The sequence below is a fragment of the Eurypyga helias genome, unplaced genomic scaffold (assembly GCF_000690775.1).
Source record: "Eurypyga helias isolate BGI_N326 unplaced genomic scaffold, ASM69077v1 scaffold3006, whole genome shotgun sequence".
NCBI lineage: Eukaryota > Metazoa > Chordata > Aves > Eurypygiformes > Eurypygidae > Eurypyga > Eurypyga helias.
The window spans coordinates 67,182-89,917 of record NW_010254532.1 but is presented as its reverse complement, the minus strand read 5'-3'; the positions used below and the strand labels follow the sequence as shown (position 1 = coordinate 89,917).

At 38.6% G+C, this 22,736-nt stretch overlaps 1 protein-coding gene across 1 annotated transcript in view; it reads left to right on the top strand.

The window, feature by feature from the left end:
* B3GNTL1 (UDP-GlcNAc:betaGal beta-1,3-N-acetylglucosaminyltransferase-like 1) overlaps positions 1-22,736 on the top strand; it is a 105,702-nt gene that overhangs the window by 23,285 nt on the left and 59,681 nt on the right. Inside the window, exon 5 of the mRNA XM_010152996.1 lies at positions 9,208-9,303. Coding sequence (XP_010151298.1) covers positions 9,208-9,303 — 96 coding nt within the window. The remainder of the gene's footprint in view (positions 1-9,207; positions 9,304-22,736) is intronic.

The window sequence follows — 22,736 nt, the reverse complement described above, 5'->3', positions numbered from 1 at the left end:
TTGGGTTGCTTAACCTTGTTAATAGGAATTTGCTAAATGGACTAAGTAGATCTGAGGAGGCTCTGGTCCATCTTTGGTGTGGACAGAGGGGAAGATGAGATTATTTTCCTGAGGTGATTACCTACAGTTGTTGTTGTTTGTCTAAAATCAATTATTTTTGAGGCAGGGGAAAAAAGTGTCTAGAGAAATATTTTTATGATAGAATCTAACTATTCTGGTTGTTAAAACTTTAGTACTTTTATACTTGGTTCCCATATACTGCACACCATAAACAAACTACAAGTCTTTAACATTTTTCTCTAGCCCACAGAAATTATAACTGTATATTAAGGCTATCCAGTATCAATACTTACAAAAATATATGTATTTATGACTTCAGGAAATTGTCATTAGAGGTTTTTTAGAAGTTATTTATACTATTTCAATAATCATCTTTTGCTGTGGATGGTAGAAAACTAGAGCAGTAGTTGTGTGAAGGTTGTATTCTGAAGTGGTGACAGTGAAGTATGTTTAAGAGGAGAAAACACAATTCCTTTTCTTTTTCTGCACTGCAGAATATGAACAGCCTTTCTTTGACAATGAGAGGATTAGTCTTGCCGTGGTTTTCATTAATTGGGCCTTTCCATGTGTATCACCCTGATCTGCTGGAATTCAGCTGTGCCTTTGCTTTTTATTAGGGAGCTTCCTTAAAGATTCTTTTTAATTTGGTATTTCTGAAAAACCACAGTGCATTTTCAAAGTCATAATGTCAGTTTAAGCCTGTTCTACATTTAATCAAGTATCCCAAATGGGAAGCATCCCAATTTACACCACTTTGTAATTAAATCTGTGTTTAATATGGCCTCCACATGCCAATAACCCCATCAAACGACTGTGATCACTAGAGTTTGATAATCATGAACGTCTGATTGTAATGTATACTTTCAGCATATTTCATTTTTAAAACTATGTCTGAAGCATAAAACACTTGCAAATCAAGATCCTTTCCTCCTGTTAGGTATTTTGCTGTGGTGATGGCTGTAGTTGGTCCTGTCATACTTTGTGGACCTACAGACACAAGAGAAATTGGTTTTAAAATAGAAATTGTGCAAACCTATTGCTCTTTCTGACTGTTCTTAAGCTTTATGCAAAGGACTGTTTGTGTTAGTATCTTGACAGGTTCCAGAGAGTTTACTTAATTTGCTTCCAATCCAGATTGCGAGTGCACCAGCCTTATTCTAGAGGTTGAGCCCTTGGATCTTGTTTATCTAAGGATGGCAGATTTTGAATGAGGGCTTCTGAGGCCTGTTGCTCAGCTCTGCTCATTCTGATTACACCACATTTACTTCTTGTTTTACATGCAAATTCACTAAAGAAAATTCAGACTTCCTTGCTTTTTAATTACTTTTTTTTTTTTGCATGTGCTAAAACCAAACATCTAACATCACATCCTAGACTTTGGACTTGAACCAGTGCCAAGTAGAACATTTAACAGGTGTTCATGAAAATGGATTTCTGCAGGATAAGAACATCTGCTGAAATGGATATTTATCTGACCTAAAGGATTCTCTGAGGAGTCAGCACTATCAGCATGTTTTAAAAAGTACAAAATATGCTTTAAGTACAGTAGAGTTTGTTTTGTATCTTTACACCTCATGCAGATTACCTCACAGGTGTCATGTGTTTTGAAGAAGAGTTTTCTCTATTAGAAATGAGAGGGAGAACCCCCACACACACACACATTTTACCACCTTTTTCCCTGAGTATATAGCTTCAGAAAGCTTTGAAAAATATTTCATGTGTTTTTCCTTTTTGATTACACAAAGTGATGGTCACAAGTTCCTTCTTAAAGCCACTAGTATTTTAAGTCTTGTTTTAAGTAAGGACAGAATCCAAATGCTGGTTGTTGGTATAAATATCTCATCTGTTTAGTGTAAACATCTCAGCTGTTTCTGTGCCATGTAAGTTTCTTATTGATTAAAGAAGATGTTTAAGTTTTTGGGATGAGCAAGTACTTGTCTGGGAACTCAGTGTGAAGTGCACACACTAGCAGTTATATTTTGTAAATCTCTTTGTCTTTCAGGTAACACAGCTTTTTGGACTAACCACCCTGTCTGTAATTTTGTCACATCCTCAAAAAATCGATTTGCTTGAGTTTTAAAGAAACTTTATGAATTGTTGTAGCTAGTGTTACTTTTAATGAAATACATGGTAGCATTAGGGGAATTTGGTTAAATGGCAGTTATATCAGGCCTAAACAAGAATTATTGTTGTTATTATTGACATAATTTAATGGTTAACGTTTGACAGACAGGTCCTTCTAAAGCACCATCATTGCTTGCCTGCTCCAGTATTCTGCAATTGAAATAAATTTAAAGAATGTTTGGAATGATATGTTAACTTTTCCTGAATTGGGTAAAGGAATAAATTAATTTAAACATAAGTGTAATTACCTCTTCACATTTAGTTAAAAGGAGTGACGTTATGCTGCTTATGGTTGGCTGAAAATGTTATCCAATAGTTATGTATTTTAATGGTTAAGTCTTAGTTTTACAATCATGTTAGTTAACCTAATAAAGTTCTAGCTATTCTGAGTAAATTATGAACAAAGACTTGTGGAAGATTGTGTTAATCATGTTTCCTGTGAGAAGTGGGTGATCTGACGAGATAATGCTGTCATAGCCATGCAATTAAAAAAGAAGCTGCAAGCACTATTTCATAACTCTGCTTGAGAAGCAATCCTGGGCTCTCTCAATGAATTGCTCTTTTTGTGGTAGATTTCTACTTGACGCTTCCAGTAAGGCGTACTAGGGACAGTGCTGACCCACCCTTTAACAGGTAGTGTTGGCGGTACCAGCACCTGAAGCGTTGCTGATCTTCATACATATAACTACGTGTACTGGGAGGGGAGGAGGGGCTGTGCACCCAGGAAGAAAATGAAAGCTTTTATGGAAGTTTTTACAAAAAAATAATAAAATAATATGTAAAATATTACTTGAAAACCAAATAATTGAATACAAGGGAAAGACAGAAAAATATTCATTTTCCTCTCAAGTTTTTCTTCTGAATTTCAGGGTATGTTTGCAGTGTCACCTCAACTTGGGGAGGGGACTGAGGGTGGAAACTAATGCAACGGAAACAATTGAAGTAGGATTTGGAGACAGCACAGGAGACATCTACCTTTCCTTTATACATCAAGATTTAAGCAGGAATAAGACCAGTGTTTGTTAAACATTGAGGATAAAGTAAATGTCTCCTATCAGCGTTTTCAGTTTAGGATATTTCCCTCTGGGCACTCCCCTACAGGTGTATTGGTGGAAAAAGGTGTCAGCACTAGAGAATTTTGCCTGTATTGCTTGTTATTTGAATAGTCTTCCTTCTCAGAGAACATTATCTAGGATCAGATGTCATACTTCTAATTAAAGCTACACTAAGTAGTTAATTACATTCTCATCTAGGAGGTTTACGTCATTCAGTCATATTTCTAAAATGATACTCGACACTGCACGCTTTTTCTGTGTATAGAAACTTTTGTACTTTATGTATCTTTCAAAGTTGCATTTCAGTTAATACCGTTACTTGATGAAAGCAGTTTATTTTTAACAGGAAAACTGTAGATTTTTCCTTGATAAATGACATATTTTTCCAATACCTGCTTCAACATTGTTATTGGTTAGTTAATTAAAAATACTTCATAAAACAAAGTTAAAAGACGACATATTGTATGCAAAAATCATGTGTGTGTATATAGGAGGCACCAGTTGCCTACTGCCTTTATAGAGGGTTTATGATTTTGCCTGTCTTTGTTATCTTTTTATAAAACGAGGATGGAAAATATTGGGATAAAATTGGAGCCCAATTAATTTCTCATCCTCGTTTCCTCTTCAGTACTACAGGAGGGTTCTGACCCATAGGCCATCTCCTGAATAAGATTCTTTGTGCTGGAGGAAGTTCAAGTGATTAAAAATAAAACAAAACCAAAAGCGCCACATCTGCAGAAAGTGTTGTTTTTAATTACTGTCAACTCATTTAATCTTTGCTTCCTCTCACCCACTTCCTTTTCCATTTTTATGTGCAAGGTAAAACATAAAAACCTAAAATGATGAAAATAAGAAACATCTCTACGTGAATATTAGATTTAAAATCAAACACTGGTGAAAAGTTGGAACAAGTTATGGCATGTAAGTGGATGGATGTTGCTCCTGGGTGTAGAATGCTGGGTTTTGTACATAGCAGAGATATGACTGAAATACTCTTGTACGACACTCTGGCATGATTTTGTAACTCACGGAACAGTGACTACATGTGCTCAGAGTAGTTTTGCAATGTAGGTAATCCTGCCTAGTTCCTCCAAACGTGATTGTAACTCGGAGCTTTGTATTGATCAACAAGTGGTTGAATGTGCTCGTTAGATCTGTATTTCATACATCATGGCTAACCCGGTACACTGTGTCCAACTTGAGTGTCTGTTTCACTGGCTGTTTCATTTATCTGGTTTTATGTTATTTTTTTATTATTTGTACTGTTCTAATGGTTACACTGTATTAGTTTCACAGTGCTCTAACTCCTAAAAATGTTTTAATTGTCGTGGTGTAAAGTACATCTCCATGACTTTGATCATCTTCTTTAGCTACGATTCATTAACTCCTCTCCTAATCATGTGAAGTGGTAGAGTTACTGGAAGAGAGATTCAGGTGCCTAAACACAGACCTATAGTGCTGTGTTGACATCTTAGGCTGTCTGAGACCATCTAGACAGGACTGGCAGATACTCGGCGCCTGGTTGTTCTGTGAAGTGGCCGCTGGAGGCCTGGCAGGACCAGGGGGCCGTAAGTGCTTATATTTGGCCACTTGTTCCCACATAAGCTCATTTTCAGGTACTTGTGTGGCTTTTCAGCATATGTATTTGTTGGTAGTTAGGATAAAACCAGACCACTATTTTATGCTGTTACTGTTCTTACCCATCACTGTCTCTTGCTGCCATACATTCTTTTGTATTTCTTTCTTGAGAGACCAGTGCTGATGGTAATTAAGTAAATAGCTATAGAAGCTATAAGTTACACTTAATACATAAATAAATTGTCTGTCTAGAAAGTGAATTGCCTCATCACGTGTTGTGGCAGAAAGGATTGTCATGATTTTCTCTCCTGATCAGTTTTCCTCTTCCATGAACTGCCATAGTCCTTTGCTGTGAGCCAGAAAAATTTTTGTTTACAGTTCATGTTACTGCTTCCTATACAAGTAATATCAATACTCATTACAGCAAGTTTACAGTTGGAATATGAAGTGTGTTGCATTTGTTGTATCTATTACCTATTTTAATCCAGGTACAGGTATATACCAGTATACAGTTTGCATTTGTAATATAAAAATAAACTTGCCTAATCATATCAAAAAGTTAAAACTTGGATGAACTCCGTTTTTGCATAGAAATGGATACTCAAGATATTGAAAAGAATGTTTCTGATACAGGGAGTTTCTTGTCTTCTGGAAATCTGAATAAGTGTAAAATAGGCCAGAAAGATTTTTATCAAAGTATTTTAGAACTTATGAAAGAAGCAACAGTGAAAAATATTTGACTTCAGTTTAAAAGCTCTAAGGAAATACTCAGTGAAGTGAATATAAAAGCTCTGTGAGACATGGAGGAAATGGGAAACTGCAGTTACTTCTGATGCCACACCTTACACAGGGGAACTAGAGGAAGCTGTTTGTACTCTAAATAATCCTGATTTTGATTGGATGAAAGCAGCTGGTTGAATGAGCTGTGTTTTACAGAAGCTGTATCAAAGGCTCGGGTTGAGTTACTTACACTGGTGATGTTTGTCTTGCAGCCGTGTAAGTCAGGAATCCCTGTCGTGAGTCAGAGTGCCATGAGGGAGGAATGGTACCGCTAAAGAGCAGGAAAGTGTGGAAGGGTTTTGGCTGAGGAGCTAGAAATAAATTTGATTGCGTCGTGACAACTTGAACGTCCATAAAACATATCTCAAGATGATGCTAAAAGCAGTCGCGAGTGGTATTGGTTCTGAAAATGAAAAGAAAGCAGGAAGTCTGTGTGCTGTGCAAAACACTTATGTTAGAGGGAAGTGTGCATTTCACTTCTTACAAAATCTAACTTTGTTATGCATTTGTACTTATTTTCCTGCTGTGTTGCAACATCAAATTGCAGCTGTTCTCAATAACATGCATTATGTAAAGTGTATTTTGCTGTGTTATCATTATAATTAAAGTATGTGGTTAAATGATGTTTTGCCACACCATCTTCTGCAGGAGGGAGATCCTTGCTTTTATGTGCCCTGCTGATGGGTTTGGTAGATCCATGGAAATCTTACAAAAGGCCTTTAAGAACACCAGCTATAGCTTTTTTGTTCCTTTGCTTTTAAAGAAAGGAGTTTTCAGGTGGTGGTTGTAGGTTTGTTTCTTTGGATGAGGAAGAGTGAAGACAGCAATTCAATTTGCTTGTGAACAAATAGATTTTAGGAATAATTAGAAAGCCTTCTGGAAATAAATACTTAAGTTGTGTGTATAGATAGAACATTTAGGTAATGTTAAGAAAAAGCCACTTAAAGCCACTGCTATGGAGGACAATATAGTAAAAACTTAAGTATATTAATTCCTCTTTTCCTCTCTCTCTTCCTTTAAATCTGTATATGAAACAAGCATAGGATAGCAAAGTATGTATTCTGATATTTTGTTGTCTCGTTAATGATCCTCTTCAGAGTGTAAGGAAGAAGAAACTAGAGTGAAATCTAAACCCCATCTTTATATAAACTTCACTGGAGCCATATCATTCATCAGTAATGCCTGCCTTCTCGAACTCAGAGCATGAAGAGAGTAAGACAAGCCAAAGGTGTGGGGGAGAAGGTATTCTGTACTAAATACCATTTAGAGAAATGAGGATACCATGAAGTCTCAGAAAATTTGAAAATTCATATTCTCATATTTTGAAAACTCAAGGACCAAGAGTCGTCAACTGTGTCCTTTTTAGTCATGGAAGTGAAATCCATTGCTCTGGAGATCGCTTATTGGTCAACCCCTTCGCCATCGGTTCTAGTAAAACTACACCTCGTCGCGATGCTGTGAACTCTTAGGTGTTCAGTGTGCTGCCAAAGGGACTTGGAGTCGCAACAGCAGAAGGGTTACCCTGATGAGTGTCCTGAGTTTTCACTGAACTAGGAAAAAAATGTAACTTGATTCTTGAAATATTGAGTTACTGTAACATCTGACTCTTAAAAGTCAGAGACCAATCCTATTACTTTCTGCTGTATTTCTTTATATATTTTTCTAGATTAATATTTTAGACTGGTTTCACTATTGTTCTAAACATTCAGTTGAGGTTTGCGGTACAAAATGAAATTGCTAGGTACAATTTTTTTTTTTTAACTTAGTTTTTAATTTGCTTAGTGTGTTTGTATATAAGGCTCTAGATTGTTATCCTCTCACTCGGTCTTGCTAGTAGGCATGTCATTTGGCGAAGGAGTTTGGAAAGTTACTCTTCCAAGGATTCTACTCCAAATGATCCTGAAGTTCAATGCACCCCATTGTTTTTTCTGTTCTGGATTTACATCAGTAACAGTAATTCCTAAATAACTTTTTTAGTTGATGAGTATTTTTTTTCCTAATTACGGTGTTTTCAGTTCCAGAAGGCTCAAAGAATTCTAAGTACAGTAAGTGTGAAATCATTGTTACAAGCCAAAACTCAGAGAAGTAAGTTGGAGTGTGAAATGGAATTATCTATATGGCTATATGGAAAGAGGAGGAAATTTTGGCTATAAATCTAAGTCAAACTCTAGGAATTACAAAAGGTGATGTATGATACAGAAAAGAGCCATCAGGATCCAATTTACTAAGAGTTATTCTGTCTGCCTTCACCTCTCCTTGAGTGTGTACAGATAATTGGTCAAACCATACTCTAAACTGTGATGTTTCATTGCCAGCAGGATCCCAGCAAGATCTCTTCATGGTGTTTTTGATCCCACATTAAAAGTATTTGTAACTGCACGTGCAGAATTTTAGCCTGACTATGTACATCTGTGTGGGGTTTCAAGCTGTGCAGAGATACCTGAAAGGTTTAAACTTGCTGTGCTCAGCGCTCTTACACACACCTTATCAATGCTTAGGGTGGAAAGTAAAGCAAGTTTTCCTCATTGTTCTTGGACAGAACTTGAGTATCTGAAATTACTGTTCAGAAGTCCCAATACCTACACTTTGGTGTTACCTCTCAGTGAATGAACACATTCTCAGCAGAAAGTACCATCAAAATCTGGATAAGAACTAGACAGAGTATGACAGGAGTGCAGTAGTTGGTATAAAACACTGCCAGCCATAAGTAAAACTTTGCATATGTAATTAAGCCCTTCAGTACCCTGAAGGTTTAGGGTGGACTGCAGACCATCGGGAGTAGCAAAGAGCAGAGCTCTATATAGCCACACTCCTATGATTCTCCTTGGCTTCTTCCTTGTCTAACCAGAGATATGGAAACAGTTCAGTGTTTGTACCAAATTGCATCAATATGTGACTGTGCAGTTACAGATAATACAAAATGCCTCTAATATTCTAGATGCATATTTATGATGCCAGTAGGTGTTCCGAATATTTAAATTCATATTTAACCTGTACAGCTACAGAACAGTTTTAGAGAAGAAAATGTTGCTTGAATGCATATGTAATGCTTTGGTGAAGAAATCAGAATGGGGTATCTGCGTTGTTCTACCATGAATGAGATGAATCCGTACAGGGTGGTTTTTCTTGTTTTCCTTATTTGACAGGAATTATAAGTAACGTGGTATTATAGGTGATGGCACTGTTGGTATGACTGTCTGCTGTTATCCAAGTTCTAATTTTTATTTGCTAAACTTGAGCTATTTTGGTTGAAGTTTTCATTCTAGATGTCTGACTTCAGATGACTTCCCTTTGAAAATTTCAACAAAAATGTCTCAAATATTCCCAGGACTGAAGCTATTGGAAAGAGGCTTCCCGGAGTTAGTTTTCTAGAGACCTTTGAAAGTCTGTAGCTATTTCACATTTGAGCAGAGCAACCGTGACATTGCATTGTACTGTACTATATTGTATTGTAATATATCATATTATATTGTGAAGATAGAAGAGGGACTAGTGAGGACTTTATAGATAATCTTAATTCTTGGAGTTCCCATGTTTTGAATGCTTACTTTATGATCCTGTTGCCATGTGGGTGTACAGCAGTTTACACTGTGATTTGTCTCTGCTTTAGATTATTGGTTGCCAAGTCAGAAGAGAGCCACCGGAGTCGACTGCGCGGTATACTCGTTGGATCAATAGTCTGACTGAAGAACAACTTCTTACGCAGGTATTCTTCTTTCAGCTGTGACTGAAATTAGAGCAGAAAAACAGAGCAGGATATTTATTTAGATGGATTTTTTCAGTCATTACTGACACTTGATAACTGACTAAGGTTATAGGATTCTTGTGTTTCAAGGGTAGTCTTTTCAATTAGAGACAAGTTTATGGTGCGTGTGATCATTATGTAATGATGACTTCACACTGAGCAAGAATGAAGATTTCAGGTTCAGAGTGAGCCTTATGTTTCTCACCACTGGCTGTGGTTAAGTGCATACGATTTCATGTTCCAATAATTAATTTAGGGGTTTCTTTTTAAAAGGTGTATTTAAATACAAAAGGGATAAAAAACTTTCTCAAGATTGATTTCCCTCTCCCCCAGGGTTAGGTACTGACTGCATCTGTATCTATTTAAGTTTTGTCAGAGACCATTTTAAAATAGCGGTTCTTCAGCATTAAACATTGGGCTCATTATACATGTTTGTAAGTAAGATGCGTCTTGTGCAACTGAAGATGACAGTTTTGGCATAAAGAAAGGTTGTTTTGTTAGGCAGGCAGCCAGTGCTGAACTAAGAGACTTTGGCAAAAACAAGTTAAACTGTGGAAGAAATCAATCCAGCTTGTGGAGGAATGTGTGTACTGAATATTACATGAAATCTAATGGATGGTTAGCAGAAAACATCCCAGCAGACATCAAGATGCAAGTATTTGGGGTTGGGTTTTGTGATGCTATGGTAGGATGACATTTGCTTTTGATTTTCCTGGATTTAAGTGGCTGAAAAGATTAGCATACCCTTGTGTTAGACTTCACTGTTAGCTGTGTTGTCTTCCCCATTACCTGAACCCCAAAAGACACACTTAGAGGCTCTGCTATGGTCATTGTAATACACGAAGTAATCTATAGGCCTTGTTTTAAAATCAGCACTGTTATTGCAGTTCACTGTAATTCACCGAGTGAAAGTAGTTACAGAAAAAGTTACCCATGGAATATTTGGATTTGCCTGTGAGTACGACATTAGAAAAAAAGTTACAGATTTAAACCAGTGGATTTATCTGACAGTAGCATCTGGATCACTGGGTCGGTGAAGAGAAGAGAAAGTGTAAGGCAAGTTTTTACATGCTCAAGGTTTTCCTATCTGAAGTATTTCATCTAAGTGTCCACTAGATGAGGTCTTCAATGAATTAAACTGGAAATTAAAAGAAATATCCTAATTCTGAGATTATTTAAGGGAGGGTATGTCTTCTAGAAGAGATCATTTAATAGAGCCTTTCTGATAGTGGGATGCAAATACAGCGACCTGGGAAGTCCCTTACAATCTTATGTGCCTACAAATATCTCTTAAAGCCTTAATCAAGCAGCATGTGCAATCCATTATTTTTCCATATGATTTAGATTCACATATTTTACAAATAGATGAGGAATTTTGGAAATTATATTGGGTTTGGAACTAGAAGGCTGCGTAGCAGAAGTTTTGCTACTTCTCCCTGAGTTTATTAATAAGATGAGGTTTATAGAGTCACACTATTTGTGAGTTCCTGATGAATTTTTTTAGTTTGTTACCTGTTCTCTACTAAATTTAACATAGAAATGGAAGTTCCTCAAAGACACTAGGTTTCTGAAAATTCTGTGGATGTATGAAGCTAGGACAGATTGTGCTGTACCAGCTGCAATTCCTACGTTGTTGAGCCCCACACAATCCACTTGGACAGAGATTTTAGGGACCCAAGCTTCTGCTGTGACACGAGTCTGTAGGAAGCGTGGCTTCTTTGACTCTGGTGCAAAAAGGAAGGGCTTGATTTCCAGAGCAATGCATGTCAGCATATGGCACCTCTCCTGGCTCGGAATCTGTTCTTCTAACTAGAAATTCAGGTAGGGAGTTAATTATTTTGGTTTTCCTTGATTTACGAATGTATGGGTAGGAGGAGTCGTCGTGAGTAAAACGCATCTCAGCTGTTCTCTGATAATCAGGATATAAATCAATTATGTAAGGTTAGGCCTGATTTGTCCCACTCCCCTGCGTCTGATACACCATAGATTTCATTTTGGACGTGCTTTTTTAAACTCTCTTCAGTAAATAAGCCCCAAGAAAACTATAATGATGGGCCTTTGCTAATGGATTTCTAGAATCTTGGGGAGGAGCAGTCCTTCAGGGAATTCAGGAAAATTGGCTTTAATTTACAGCATATTGTCTCCAGCAGTTTCCTGTAGTGAAAGAATGTTCAGCTTTTTTTAGCTGTCTCTGTACTCAGTGCCTAGCTTTTTTTCCAGTTACTTCTATTGCATTTCTGCATCGTGCACATGCAAATTACTCGTGCTGTAAATTGGAAACCAAGCAACCAGTTAAAAAAAAATAGCCAACTGTCAAGATTGTGTAATCCCCTATCATAGTATTCATGTTATTAATCAAATAATATTCTATAGCATTTGATTGCTTTACTAGACAGTGACTGAGGTCCAGTTTGAAAGAGGTGGGTGGCAGCAGATGTTTTTTTAGGTGGTTGGATGGCTTTGTATGCCTCGGTGCTGGCTGCTGGTTTTATATCACTTGAGTCAATACCAGATTTTTGGATCAAATGTCCATCCCCTGTCCCCGTGCTGAGAAGATCATTCAATACAAAATGCTTCTAGCATTTTAACTTTTCTTTTCCCTTAGCAATGGCCTCTTGATGCTTACTCATCCATTAAATGTTTCTCTAAACAATTATACTGTAACATTCCAAAGATACTTTATGCTATGCGTGAAATTTCAGAATATATACCCCAGAGGGTGGGGGGGGAGTAAGAGAGTACAAAGAGTCCACAATAATGAGAAAACTGCTTTCTGAAAGATTAATATTTGCTTGTTTAAGGGTATCTTCTGTATAAATGATGAATGATTAAAACAGCCCTTTATAGGTATATTAATATAAGCCTTAAAATTCCTTTTTTTTTTGTCTTTTTTTTTATTATTGGCCATAAAGCAAGTCTACCAGAACACACATACGTGTAAGTTTAATTGTTCAGTAAGCACAGAGTGCAGTGATGGGTACAGAAGGAAAGTGAACAAACAGATTAAAACAACTGACTGTTGGAGTAAGTGGAAGAATGTAGATTAAAACTAATCTTACAGGATATCCAGGTCTGAACTGTGCTTGAAATGTGACTGAAGTTTGATCATGTAGCCCTGCTTGTAGGCTGGAAATTTTACTGTGCTGTATAAGTGAAAATGACTGAACGGTGTTAAAGTTGGTTTAATTACACAAATATTTATACAAGTAGTTTTTAAGGATTGCTGCTGACTGTAAGTGACACAGCTGAGTTCATATCCATGTCTGTTAAATCACTACTTTAGATTAGTTTAGTCTCACAGCCTGTGAAGTGTTACATTCAGCCTGAAGCACAATTCCATCTGACCCACCGTTTTCTTCCTCCCCAAAGACAAGTGACTTCTCCGCTTTCTCTGGATGTTCACTTAGAAAGCAGGCAGCAAGCTTAGGGTGATGCGTGAGGAGACTCTTGCAAAACAGCGTGGGCTCTATGGTTGGTAAGACTGGACTGTCCTAATGTAGAAAGCTAACAGTCTGAACAAAACATGACGATTCTGTAGCCTCTTGTCCACCGTATTGTGTCTGTATTGCTTCCTGGTACACACTGTACTTCGCAGATTATCTCGGAGCTCTTGGTGCAGGATGGATCTGGAAGTTTTGACAGGTGATTAGTAGTTCTCACCAATAATCTGCCTGGTCCACCAGATAGCAGAACAATAATTCCATGTTAGAGCTTCACAACATACACTTTTCTGTGCTGTTACAGGTGTCTGTTAAATTTAGCTAATAGGCTTAAAAGCTGTGCTTTTCTACTTACTAAGTCTTTTCATTAGAGGTTAGTTAATATTTGATGAAAGTTCATGCTATGAATCGGCATTTACTCCAGATACTCAGTTTGGAAATAGATCCAGCATTGAGCGTGTAGCTTCTTCTGAAGGCAGGAAGGACTGATAATGTGGCTGGACCTTTGCCATAAATTCGTTACACTCAATATCACGTTGTCATCATGTATCTCAACAGGCAGCATCTTAGTGGTAAAAAGCTGGTAGGAGTAGATTGCAGATAAGATGAATTTTCCAGGTAGGCACAGATTGAATATCTCTGCCTTAGAGCATCTGTTTTGTCTGGTTGCAGACCAGGAAGTTCCAACTTTGAGTGCTGGGGTTGGTGGTCAGTGTGTCAGAGCTGAAATAATAATTGACGTGGCAATCTGAAAGTGGATACATGCAATGCCTGTTGTCTGGTTATATTGGTCATGGCAAAAACTGGTCGGGGGTAAGACTCTCTTACTTAAATGAATAAAACACAAGAAGGCTGATTGATATCCATCCTCCTCTCCCTGGGATCTTTACTGCTATCAATGGCTTGTTTGTATTTCTTGTCTTTCAATACAAAATGCTCAACGCTTTCCTGGGCTTTTTGGTCACTGTTCCCTCTTGCCTCTCCCGTGTTATCTAAAGGTGTGTCATTAACAGCGAAGTCCTGATGTTTCTTTACTGAGTGAAAGAACCAAAGTCACAAACTGGTTAATTAAAGTAGATTCTACTAGTTTGTGTGTGATTAAACTTATACCATACCAGAAAAAAACAAATGGCTGCTTCCTTTTGTGGTTGATCCTGTTTCTCCTCTGGAGGAGAATGAAACAAAGTTTCACAAGCTAGTCAATGTTTATATTTACATTTAAAAATGCATGTCAAAGGGTTCCTGGAGTTCTGGAAAGTTTAATGAGAAGTGGCTTACCCACAACTGTGAACTCCAAGCACAATTAGAACTTCTTAGGGAGGCTTTATGTTAAGGCATCTCAGGGTCAAATATTTTTGAACTTAGAAACAGGTTTGTAGCACAGAAATGTATACAGATTTGGCTTGGTGTGGTAGCAATTTTGCATGAGGTTAAAGGAGAAAAGAGTGAGAGTGTTGGAGAAAAGAGTGTTAAATAACTTGGATTTTCCTTTTTATATTTTGTTTGATAATTTGCATGCTTAAACAAAGCTTGAATATGGTTCATAACACACTCTAGTATTTAAATGGAACAGAAATATCATAATGCAGTATAAAAGCAACTTGGGAGTAGAATTAAGTTTGGCTTTATTCCAAAAGGTTCTTGGTGAATACAGTCTTACAGCGTGATATGGCAGAAACGATATGCTTTTGATAGACATTGAAATTAAGCAGGTAGAAAACTGTTTGTTGCTGATTTGGGCTACAGTTTGTTCCAGCTGATGATCTTTTCCTCTATTTTAAGTAATTAATGGTACCAATATGAAATGCAACGTGTTTGCATCCTAAAAAATGTTTTTCTTAAGACACTGGATGTTAAAAGATGGACAGGTAATGCCAAGTGTTAAGGAAAACTGTCAAGGATTAAATTTTCAGAAATGTATATTTTGTTTTCCAAACTATTATTGACATTAATGTCTCCTCAAGACTTCTGAAAATTACATTGAAAAACAGGGCAGGAATTTAAAATAAAATCAGGACTTGATTGTTAATGTAGGACTGCAGTTAGGGACATGGATGGAACCAACTAATAACTTCCAGTTGCTGAATGCTCTGTTTTTCCTTGTATGATCTTCCATATTTATCCTGCTGGTATGCTAGCTTACAAGTAAACAGCCTTTAGGCTTCACGTTGGGCTTCTGTGTCATTGGATAAGGCCTAAACCCCAGTTATTGTTTTAAAGTGATAGGTGAGACACTTCAGTATCTGTAACACTTTTCTTTCAAAAGAAAAAGCCTACTTCAAAGGAAAGTTTCCAACTCGTGTTGGTGCTGACTTTTCAGTTGGTCCTCTGTATGTGAGAGCACAGAGCAGATACACCCTTAACTTCCTGTAATTTTCTTTCTTTGAATTTGCAAATCAGAGTGCTGATTCCACAAAAAGGGGAAATACTTCTACTGTGGCTTTTAGTGTAATAAAAATTACTGATTTCAAATGTGTTTTTTCTGCAGTTCAGCTCCCTCTTATAGTAATTTCTATTGGAAAAAGCATTATTTTTTCTCATGCACTGTACAGTTTTTCACCATTTAAAAACCGTGTATGAGCATGAGTTAAGTGCATTCTGTTTATTATTGGAAAATAACTTCCTTTTATGGTCTCAGCTTTTAATGCTGAAAGTACTGGGCCAGATTTTCAGGAGAGCTCAGTAATTTCTGTGGTAACTGGAGTGGCTGAGGGCGAGTACAAAAGCATCGTGTCCCATATTGGGTAGTAGGTCTAAAGGCCACTTTGATCTGTCACAGTCAAGATTTTGTTTCTTAATATTTTTTTATACTCGTCTCACCCTGCCATGTTTGACATTTCTCTTTACAGTAGTTGTCACGTGTGTGATTTTTTTTGACTAGTTGAGGAAGATGAATTTTAAAATATTTACGTCCACTATATCCTCTTGTAAGCACTATCAGTGTATGTTATACTGTTGTGTTTGAGGCTTTTTTTTTTTTCCAGTGATGCCAGGACAACAGATTTTGGTCCAGTCTAACAGCTTTTGAGTATAAAGACTGAGATTTAATTATTTACTTACTTATTTATTTATATTCCCCAGTACTGCAGGTGTGAAAAACTGGGACATGGGATTTTTACTCTGTTTGGGCATCCTTGGCCAAATGGACTGTGACTAGAAGAGCTTGAGCTGAAAAAAAATAAAAGTGAGCTTTTCAGAGCATTAGCTTGGATCAACTGTAACTGTGACAGTGTGTCCTTTTTTCATAAAGAATAGATATTTGTCTATTCACTTATTCCAATTACATGATCTTAAGGATGATTAGCATATCTAGTTCCTCTAGAAGTGGTGCTTGCGCACACAGCTGGCATTTTGAGAACAGAATGGTCACATGTAAAGGAGGTGGGGTAGGCATGTGCTTTGTGGTTAGCAGAGGGATAGTCGAGCCCTGGCCCAAACGGAAATCTGAGCGGTTGTGATGCATGGGGTGTATAACAAGGAAGGAAATGGTCTTGCATCTGGCTTTTAGTGTAACTGCTGGTCCTTTGCCACCTCTCTGGATTAGTTGGTTTCTGTGATGTGGGTGGGTTTAACCTTTTGCATCACTTGCAATGACTCTCGCAGCACAGGAAAAGGCAGGAGAGGAGAAATGTAAACCCAGCAGTTTTGTACTCTTCGGTTTGCTAACATAATGTCTTAGTGAATTTGAAAAATCTGATGCTGCTGGTAAACAAAGGCTGATGGCTTGGTGGTTGCTGCAAATTGTAGTGATTTTTTTTTTTTTTCAGAGCTACTGAAACAAAAAGTCTGGCAACATTTGGGTTTTTTCTGTTTTATTAGACAGATTTGAGGTATTTTCCATTATTTATGCTCTTGAACTTGGTGTTGGATTTATTGTTTTTTACGTCTGATTAAGGATTTGATGCCAGAATATACTGCTAAAAGCCCTTATGTGGGTTCACTTGTATAAAAGTGATTCATATCAGCATAGCTCATAGTTACATCTTCATTACCTACAACTTCTATGCAAATACAGCCACATCTCTACTAGAGAGCTACACTGCTGTGATTACACTGAAATATGTACGAGTCTTGGTGGCATAGCCATTTCTTACATGAAAGTATTTATGCCTTGTATGGCCTGTTGGATTTATGCTGTAGTGCAAGAGCTTTGAATTCATGTAATATATTCCTAGTGCTTTTCCATATTCCTTGTACTCTGTAGGTCATCTCCTACTATATAAGTATATAACAGGACAAAAAAATATGATTGATGGGAGTTCACATCCTAAGCAGTGATGCTTAAGATGCATATCCTTTTTGTATTTAAAATCAGACTGCAGCATGTTATACAAGTGCTCCTTCCACAGCCACTTAGCACAGCCTTCTGCACTAGATTTGCTTGGTGTGCCTTCTGTTATAATTTTTGTCTCAGTTAATACTTACCTTCTTTATTCTCTTCTCCATCTGTCATTCCATGTCTTTTGTAAGTACCTTAGCAGCAGAACTGTGAATTCTCTAGAGTGAAAGGTGTGTCTATGTTCTTTGTTAAAAGCTAGTAAAATAGGGTCTACGTTTCTGCATACTATCACGTAACAGTGATACTGACTGTTTTAATACACCTCAACTGACATTTATTTTGAACATACATGCCAGACTTCTGTTTGTCTGGAGCCCATCTGTTTGACTGCAGTTTTGGGGAACTTTGGGACTGTACGGCCAGGTCTCATACTCTATGTTTTCTTTTATGTGTCCTAAAGCTTTTTGCTGTTTTCCATGCAAATTTTGGAACTGGTTGTTAGGGCTGTGATGACATTCAGCACCTTTCACTTTCCCACTTCATTCTCCGTTTTCTCTCTTCCCCCAAACGATTTTGTCTTTCCCTGATGCTTCACAAAAGAGCCACAAGTTCACCACATACTTAATTCCTGTTGTGGTTTAACCCCAGATGGCAACTGAGCCCCCACAGCCACTCGCACACTCTCCCCCCCAGTGGAGAGGCAGAGAGAATTGGAAGACTAAAAGTGAGAAAACTGGTGGGTTGAGATAAAGGCAGTTTAACAGGTAAAGCAAAAGCCACATACACAAGCAAAGCAAAACAAGGAATTCTTTCCTCACTCCTCATGGTCAGGCAGGTGTTCAGACATCCCAAGGAAAGTTGTCACACCTAACGGGTACTTGGGAAGAGAAATGGCATCACTCCAAATGTCCCCCCCCTTCCTTCTTCCCCCAGCTTTATAAGCTGAGCATGACATTCTGTGGTCTGGAATATCCCTTTGGTCAGTGAGGGTCAGCAGTCCTGGCTCTGTCCCCTCTCAACTTCCTGTGCACCCCCAGCTCACTCACTGGTGGGGTGGAGTGAGAGGCAGAAAAGGCCTTGGCTCTGTGCAAGCACTGCCCAGCAGTAACAAAAACGTCTGTATGTTTTTGTTGTTTGTTTGTTTGTTGAAATCAGCTCTGTTTTCAGCACAAATCCAAAGCATATGAAGAAAATGAACTCTGTCTCAGCCAAAACCAGCACAATTGCCCATTCACTTTGCAAGGAGCAAAATTGCTTAGTATTTTCTAACATTTCTAATAAAGAAATGTAAACGTAACCACCCATGAGTGCAAGAAAGCAGATTAATAATTATCTTCCTATTCAGGAGAAGACAGCACGGCATCCAGGGCAAATCTCAGGCCAAGGAGGTAGATGGGTCATCAAGTTGGTAGTTGCATTTAAACAGGTTTTAATGTTTCTGAGAGGAACCAGACTTTACAAGTCTACAGACCTCTGCTAAGCAGTGCTAAATTAAACGCGCTCATCACTTTGACACGCTTCATTTAGAGTGCTGCTGGGCCAGAAAGGTAATACTGAACCCAAGCTAGCAAGAAGCAATCTTCCTGTCATGGCATTTACATCTGGGAAGTTGCAGGGAAATTCTCATCTTCGTTACGATAGAAGCAAGAAAGAGAGGTGAAGAATTCACTGTGGTGGACCTGCTGAAGGTAGTGTATGCTTCAGCAAGACACTACAAGGACCATGTTTAGCTTTATGCTTGTTCTTTACCTTCTGTGTATTTCCTGGGTATTCAACCTATAAGAGAAGTAATTTTGTGGGTTTTTTCTAGTTTTGTCCCATATGCAGCCAACAGTCTACCTGTGCTGTGCTCAGGAGTCAGTCAGGAAAGTCTTGTCACATGATGTTCCAGTCCTGGAAAACTGAGAATTACAGACAAGTACTCGCTCCCCTTGTGATTTGTTCCGTAAATATTTCTGTTTCCTCTCTTAACGCTTTTACTGATCATGAAGAGTAGCATCACTAATGAGTACTGCAGACAGGCCAGTGGCAAGACATCTGTGCATCTCCATTTTTTTTGTACTTCTCTTCCTTTTTACGCAGGCATGGTGACAACCTAAAACTGTAGTGTGGCCATGTCCCCAGAGTTTTTTACATACCTTTCATATTGGCACTCTTCTGTAAAAATAAATAAATATTTAAATAATTCTGTGATTATAAAATAAAAATAGAATCATAGAATGGTTTGGGTTGGAAGGAACCTTAAAAGACCATCCAGTTCCAATCCCCCTGCCATGGGCAGGGACACCTTCCACTAGACCAGGTTGCTCCAAGCCTCATCCAGCCTGGCCTTGGACACTTCCAGGGATGGGGCATCCACAGCTTCTCTGGGCAACCTGTCCCAGTGCCTCCCCACCCTCTCCGGGAAGAATTTCTTCCTGATATCTAATCTAAATCTCCCCACTTCCCATTTAAACCTGTTACCCCTTTGTCCTGTCACTACAGGCCCTTGTAAAAAGTCCTCCCAGCTTCCTTGTAGGCCCCCAAATAACTTGGAAACTCTTAGATTCTAATGCTTCACAGTCTTAGAACCACTGATGTCTTGCTTGTAAGAGCAGGGAAGTTGAGTATTCAAGGGGCAGTGCTGCTGTTCTGTCCTCAGAAGTGTTTCTTCATTTAACTGAAACTCAAGTCATGTTGAGATTGTTCATTTGTATGTCTGTATCTTCCCGTCTTCAGGAGTAAGATGCTGAGTTGAGTTTTATTGTACTTGGCATGAAATCACACAATCAGAGGGATCACAGCTATGTCCTGTGGAGGTCACTACCTCGGACCCCACACCTGTGGACTGTTGCTCCATGTACGTACAATATTTGAAAATGATGTATTACCTCAACTCCTGACATTTATTCAGACACCTGATTTTAGAAAGTATCAGTCACCAACACTGGCTTTTGGTAGTCACCAACTACCTGCCCTGAATTCCATATTAATAGCATCTTTCAGAAGAATGTAAATCTTAACCTATGAGCAAATCAGTTTTTCTCTTTATCTCCATGTCCGATTACACATGTTTAAAAAGAAAAAACAAACCCAACAGGCTTTGGAGTCAGTAGGAGAGGGTTTTTTTTTTTTTTTTTTTTTTTTTTTTTTTTTTGGTGTGTCACAAAATTATTCATAGATCTGCAGAGCAGATGTTGACAATTAAACAGAGAACAGAGGCCGGTCTGTGGTCAGCCAGCAAGCTCTATTTCACGTGGGTAGATCAAGGCTCAAGGCAGCAACTATTTCCTGTCAGCACTCTGGGCGTCAGCGATAGCAGTTTTTGTGGGCTTTAGCCCAGTTAAATGATACAAAGTCACTTTTGTGAGGCCTTGGTTCTGCCTCTCAGCTGAAAGAATAGTGATCCTAGAAGGCTCAGTGTTCTGTTCTGTAAGATCTGTGTCTATTGATACATAATCGTGGGTTAGAAAGTTTTTATGGATTTTGTGTTTCTTTGCTAGATGCTTGTCTCTGCAAAAGTGTAGAACAGCTGACCCTTTCATTTACTGCAGTAATTGCCAGTGTGTCATTTCACATTTTAATTGTTTAGCTTGAACCATATGTAAAGCACAATCCCCCCCAAATTTTGATGTATTTTTATTCAAGAACTTAAATGGTAGCTGTTTTCTGCAAGTTAAACATGATGAATTGTTATCCTTTTGCCTTCAGAGCAGCTTTCTTAAAAATTCTCATGGTTGCAGGTGACCAGGGCACCTCCTCCTTTGACAATGCTACTTGGCATGCTGGCATAAATAGGTATTTCCCAGGAGTTAAAAGAATTAACTATAGCTTACGTTAGCTCAAAGAGAACGGAGTTGTTGAAGTAATGATGGTGCTGATGCCATGTCCAAAGGATTCCCAGGTTCCTCTTTGTTGGTAGAGCTGTATAAATTACTGTGTGGTCATGTGGAAAAATGGATAAAATTTTCTTCTGCAAATAAATAATTTTGATCTTCAAGTCAAACAGGTGTAGGTTGTGATGGAGGAAGCTTCCCTTGACCTTTTGGAGACTATGGGAAGAGGAGAATGAGCAAAAATAGAGCTTAGTCGAAGGAGAAGAAATGTTGTGGGCCTGGTTGCTATTCATGATCATGAAGACAGTTTCTAGGATCGGTAATGGCAAAAATTTTCTGGTGTTCTACCATATTTTAAATTCGCTCCTTCATGGCTTTTATTATAGAGCCCTGCCATGGAATGCGAGTACGTTCTTGTCAAGTTCCAATGGTTGGTCTGTCACCTTGCTCTTTTGTACAAGAGGATGCTTCTGAACACGGAGTATTGATAAAACGCCAACAGCAACGATTAGAAATATTTCTGAAATGGTCAGTAGGTGTAGTAAATAGAATCATAGAATCATTTGGGTTGGAAGGGACCTTAAAGACCATCTAGTTCCAACCCCCCTGCCATGGGCAGGGACACCTTCCACTAGACCAGGTTGCTCAAAGCCTCAGCTAGCCCAATCTAAACCTCCCCACTTTCAATTTAAACCCATTCCCCCTTGTCCTGTCACTACAGGCCCTTGTAAAAAGTCCCCCCCAGCTTCCATGTAGACCCTTCATGTACTGGAAGGTGCTATAACGTCTCCCCGGAGCCTTCTCTTCTCCAGGCTGAACAACCCCAATTCTCCCAGCCTGTCCCCATGGCAGAGGGGCTCCAGCCCTCGGTCATCTTCGTGGCCTCCTCTGGACTCGCTCCAGCCAGTCTATATCCTTCTGCTGTTGTTATTCAGAAACAAGAAATCATCCTCTGGCTGAGGACAGCACCCACTTCACTCGTTAGTGAGGAAAGAGTCCCTGTGATACGCATCTACCATGTTCTCTGTGTGACTCAAATCTTGGGTTGCTTGGGCTTTTTTTCATCGAGTAGGTAATGTGAATAATTTTAGAATAAAGAGGAAGGAAGAAATTACATGCCTCAGTAGCAAGCGTGTTTTCTCTAACACTCTAGTTTCAAGTTCTGTATTAAGGATAGGTGAAGTCCAGTGTCTCCTTTTATAGTAGGGTACCAGCTGCACGCAGCCAGACATAGAACCCAATTCAACTTTCTCCTTAGTGCAGATGATGACATAGCTTGAGCCTTCATGCTGTTGCGGCGGCAGGGCTTGTGCTGGTTTGTTAGGGACAAAACATAAGCAATGCTAATACATACAGATTTTTAGTATGAAAGAGGCCAATGCATCTGCAGTGAGTGGGAGTGCAGCAGAGCCGCGTGGCTGCAGCTGGGTCGCGTCCCGGGGCAGGAGCCTCGCCGACCAGCGGAGTGACGTTCATAGCCTGTGCAGCAGGGCAGTTATGTGGTAGTAATGGCAGTTTCCTGTAATTCTGCTGTATAATTACGGTGCCTGTGCCAGACCGTGTATTTAGGACGTGTCATGATGACATGTTTACCTGCAAATTAACTGAAAACTGTCCATTGTCTCACACTGATAATGGATAAATAGCCAAATGTTAGGCCAGATTGTGTCATGTAATGCCTGATTCTAATGCTGAATGTTTGGTGAATATGGACATCAAGGCATCCTTCAGCTACCAAATGTTGAAAATGATAGCTGTTAATTTTTTTTAAAGTATAACGTGAATAATGAGATTACAATATAATTTTTGCTATCACTTTCTCTGATTTCTAAGCAGACTATTATATTGATGGGCAAGAGT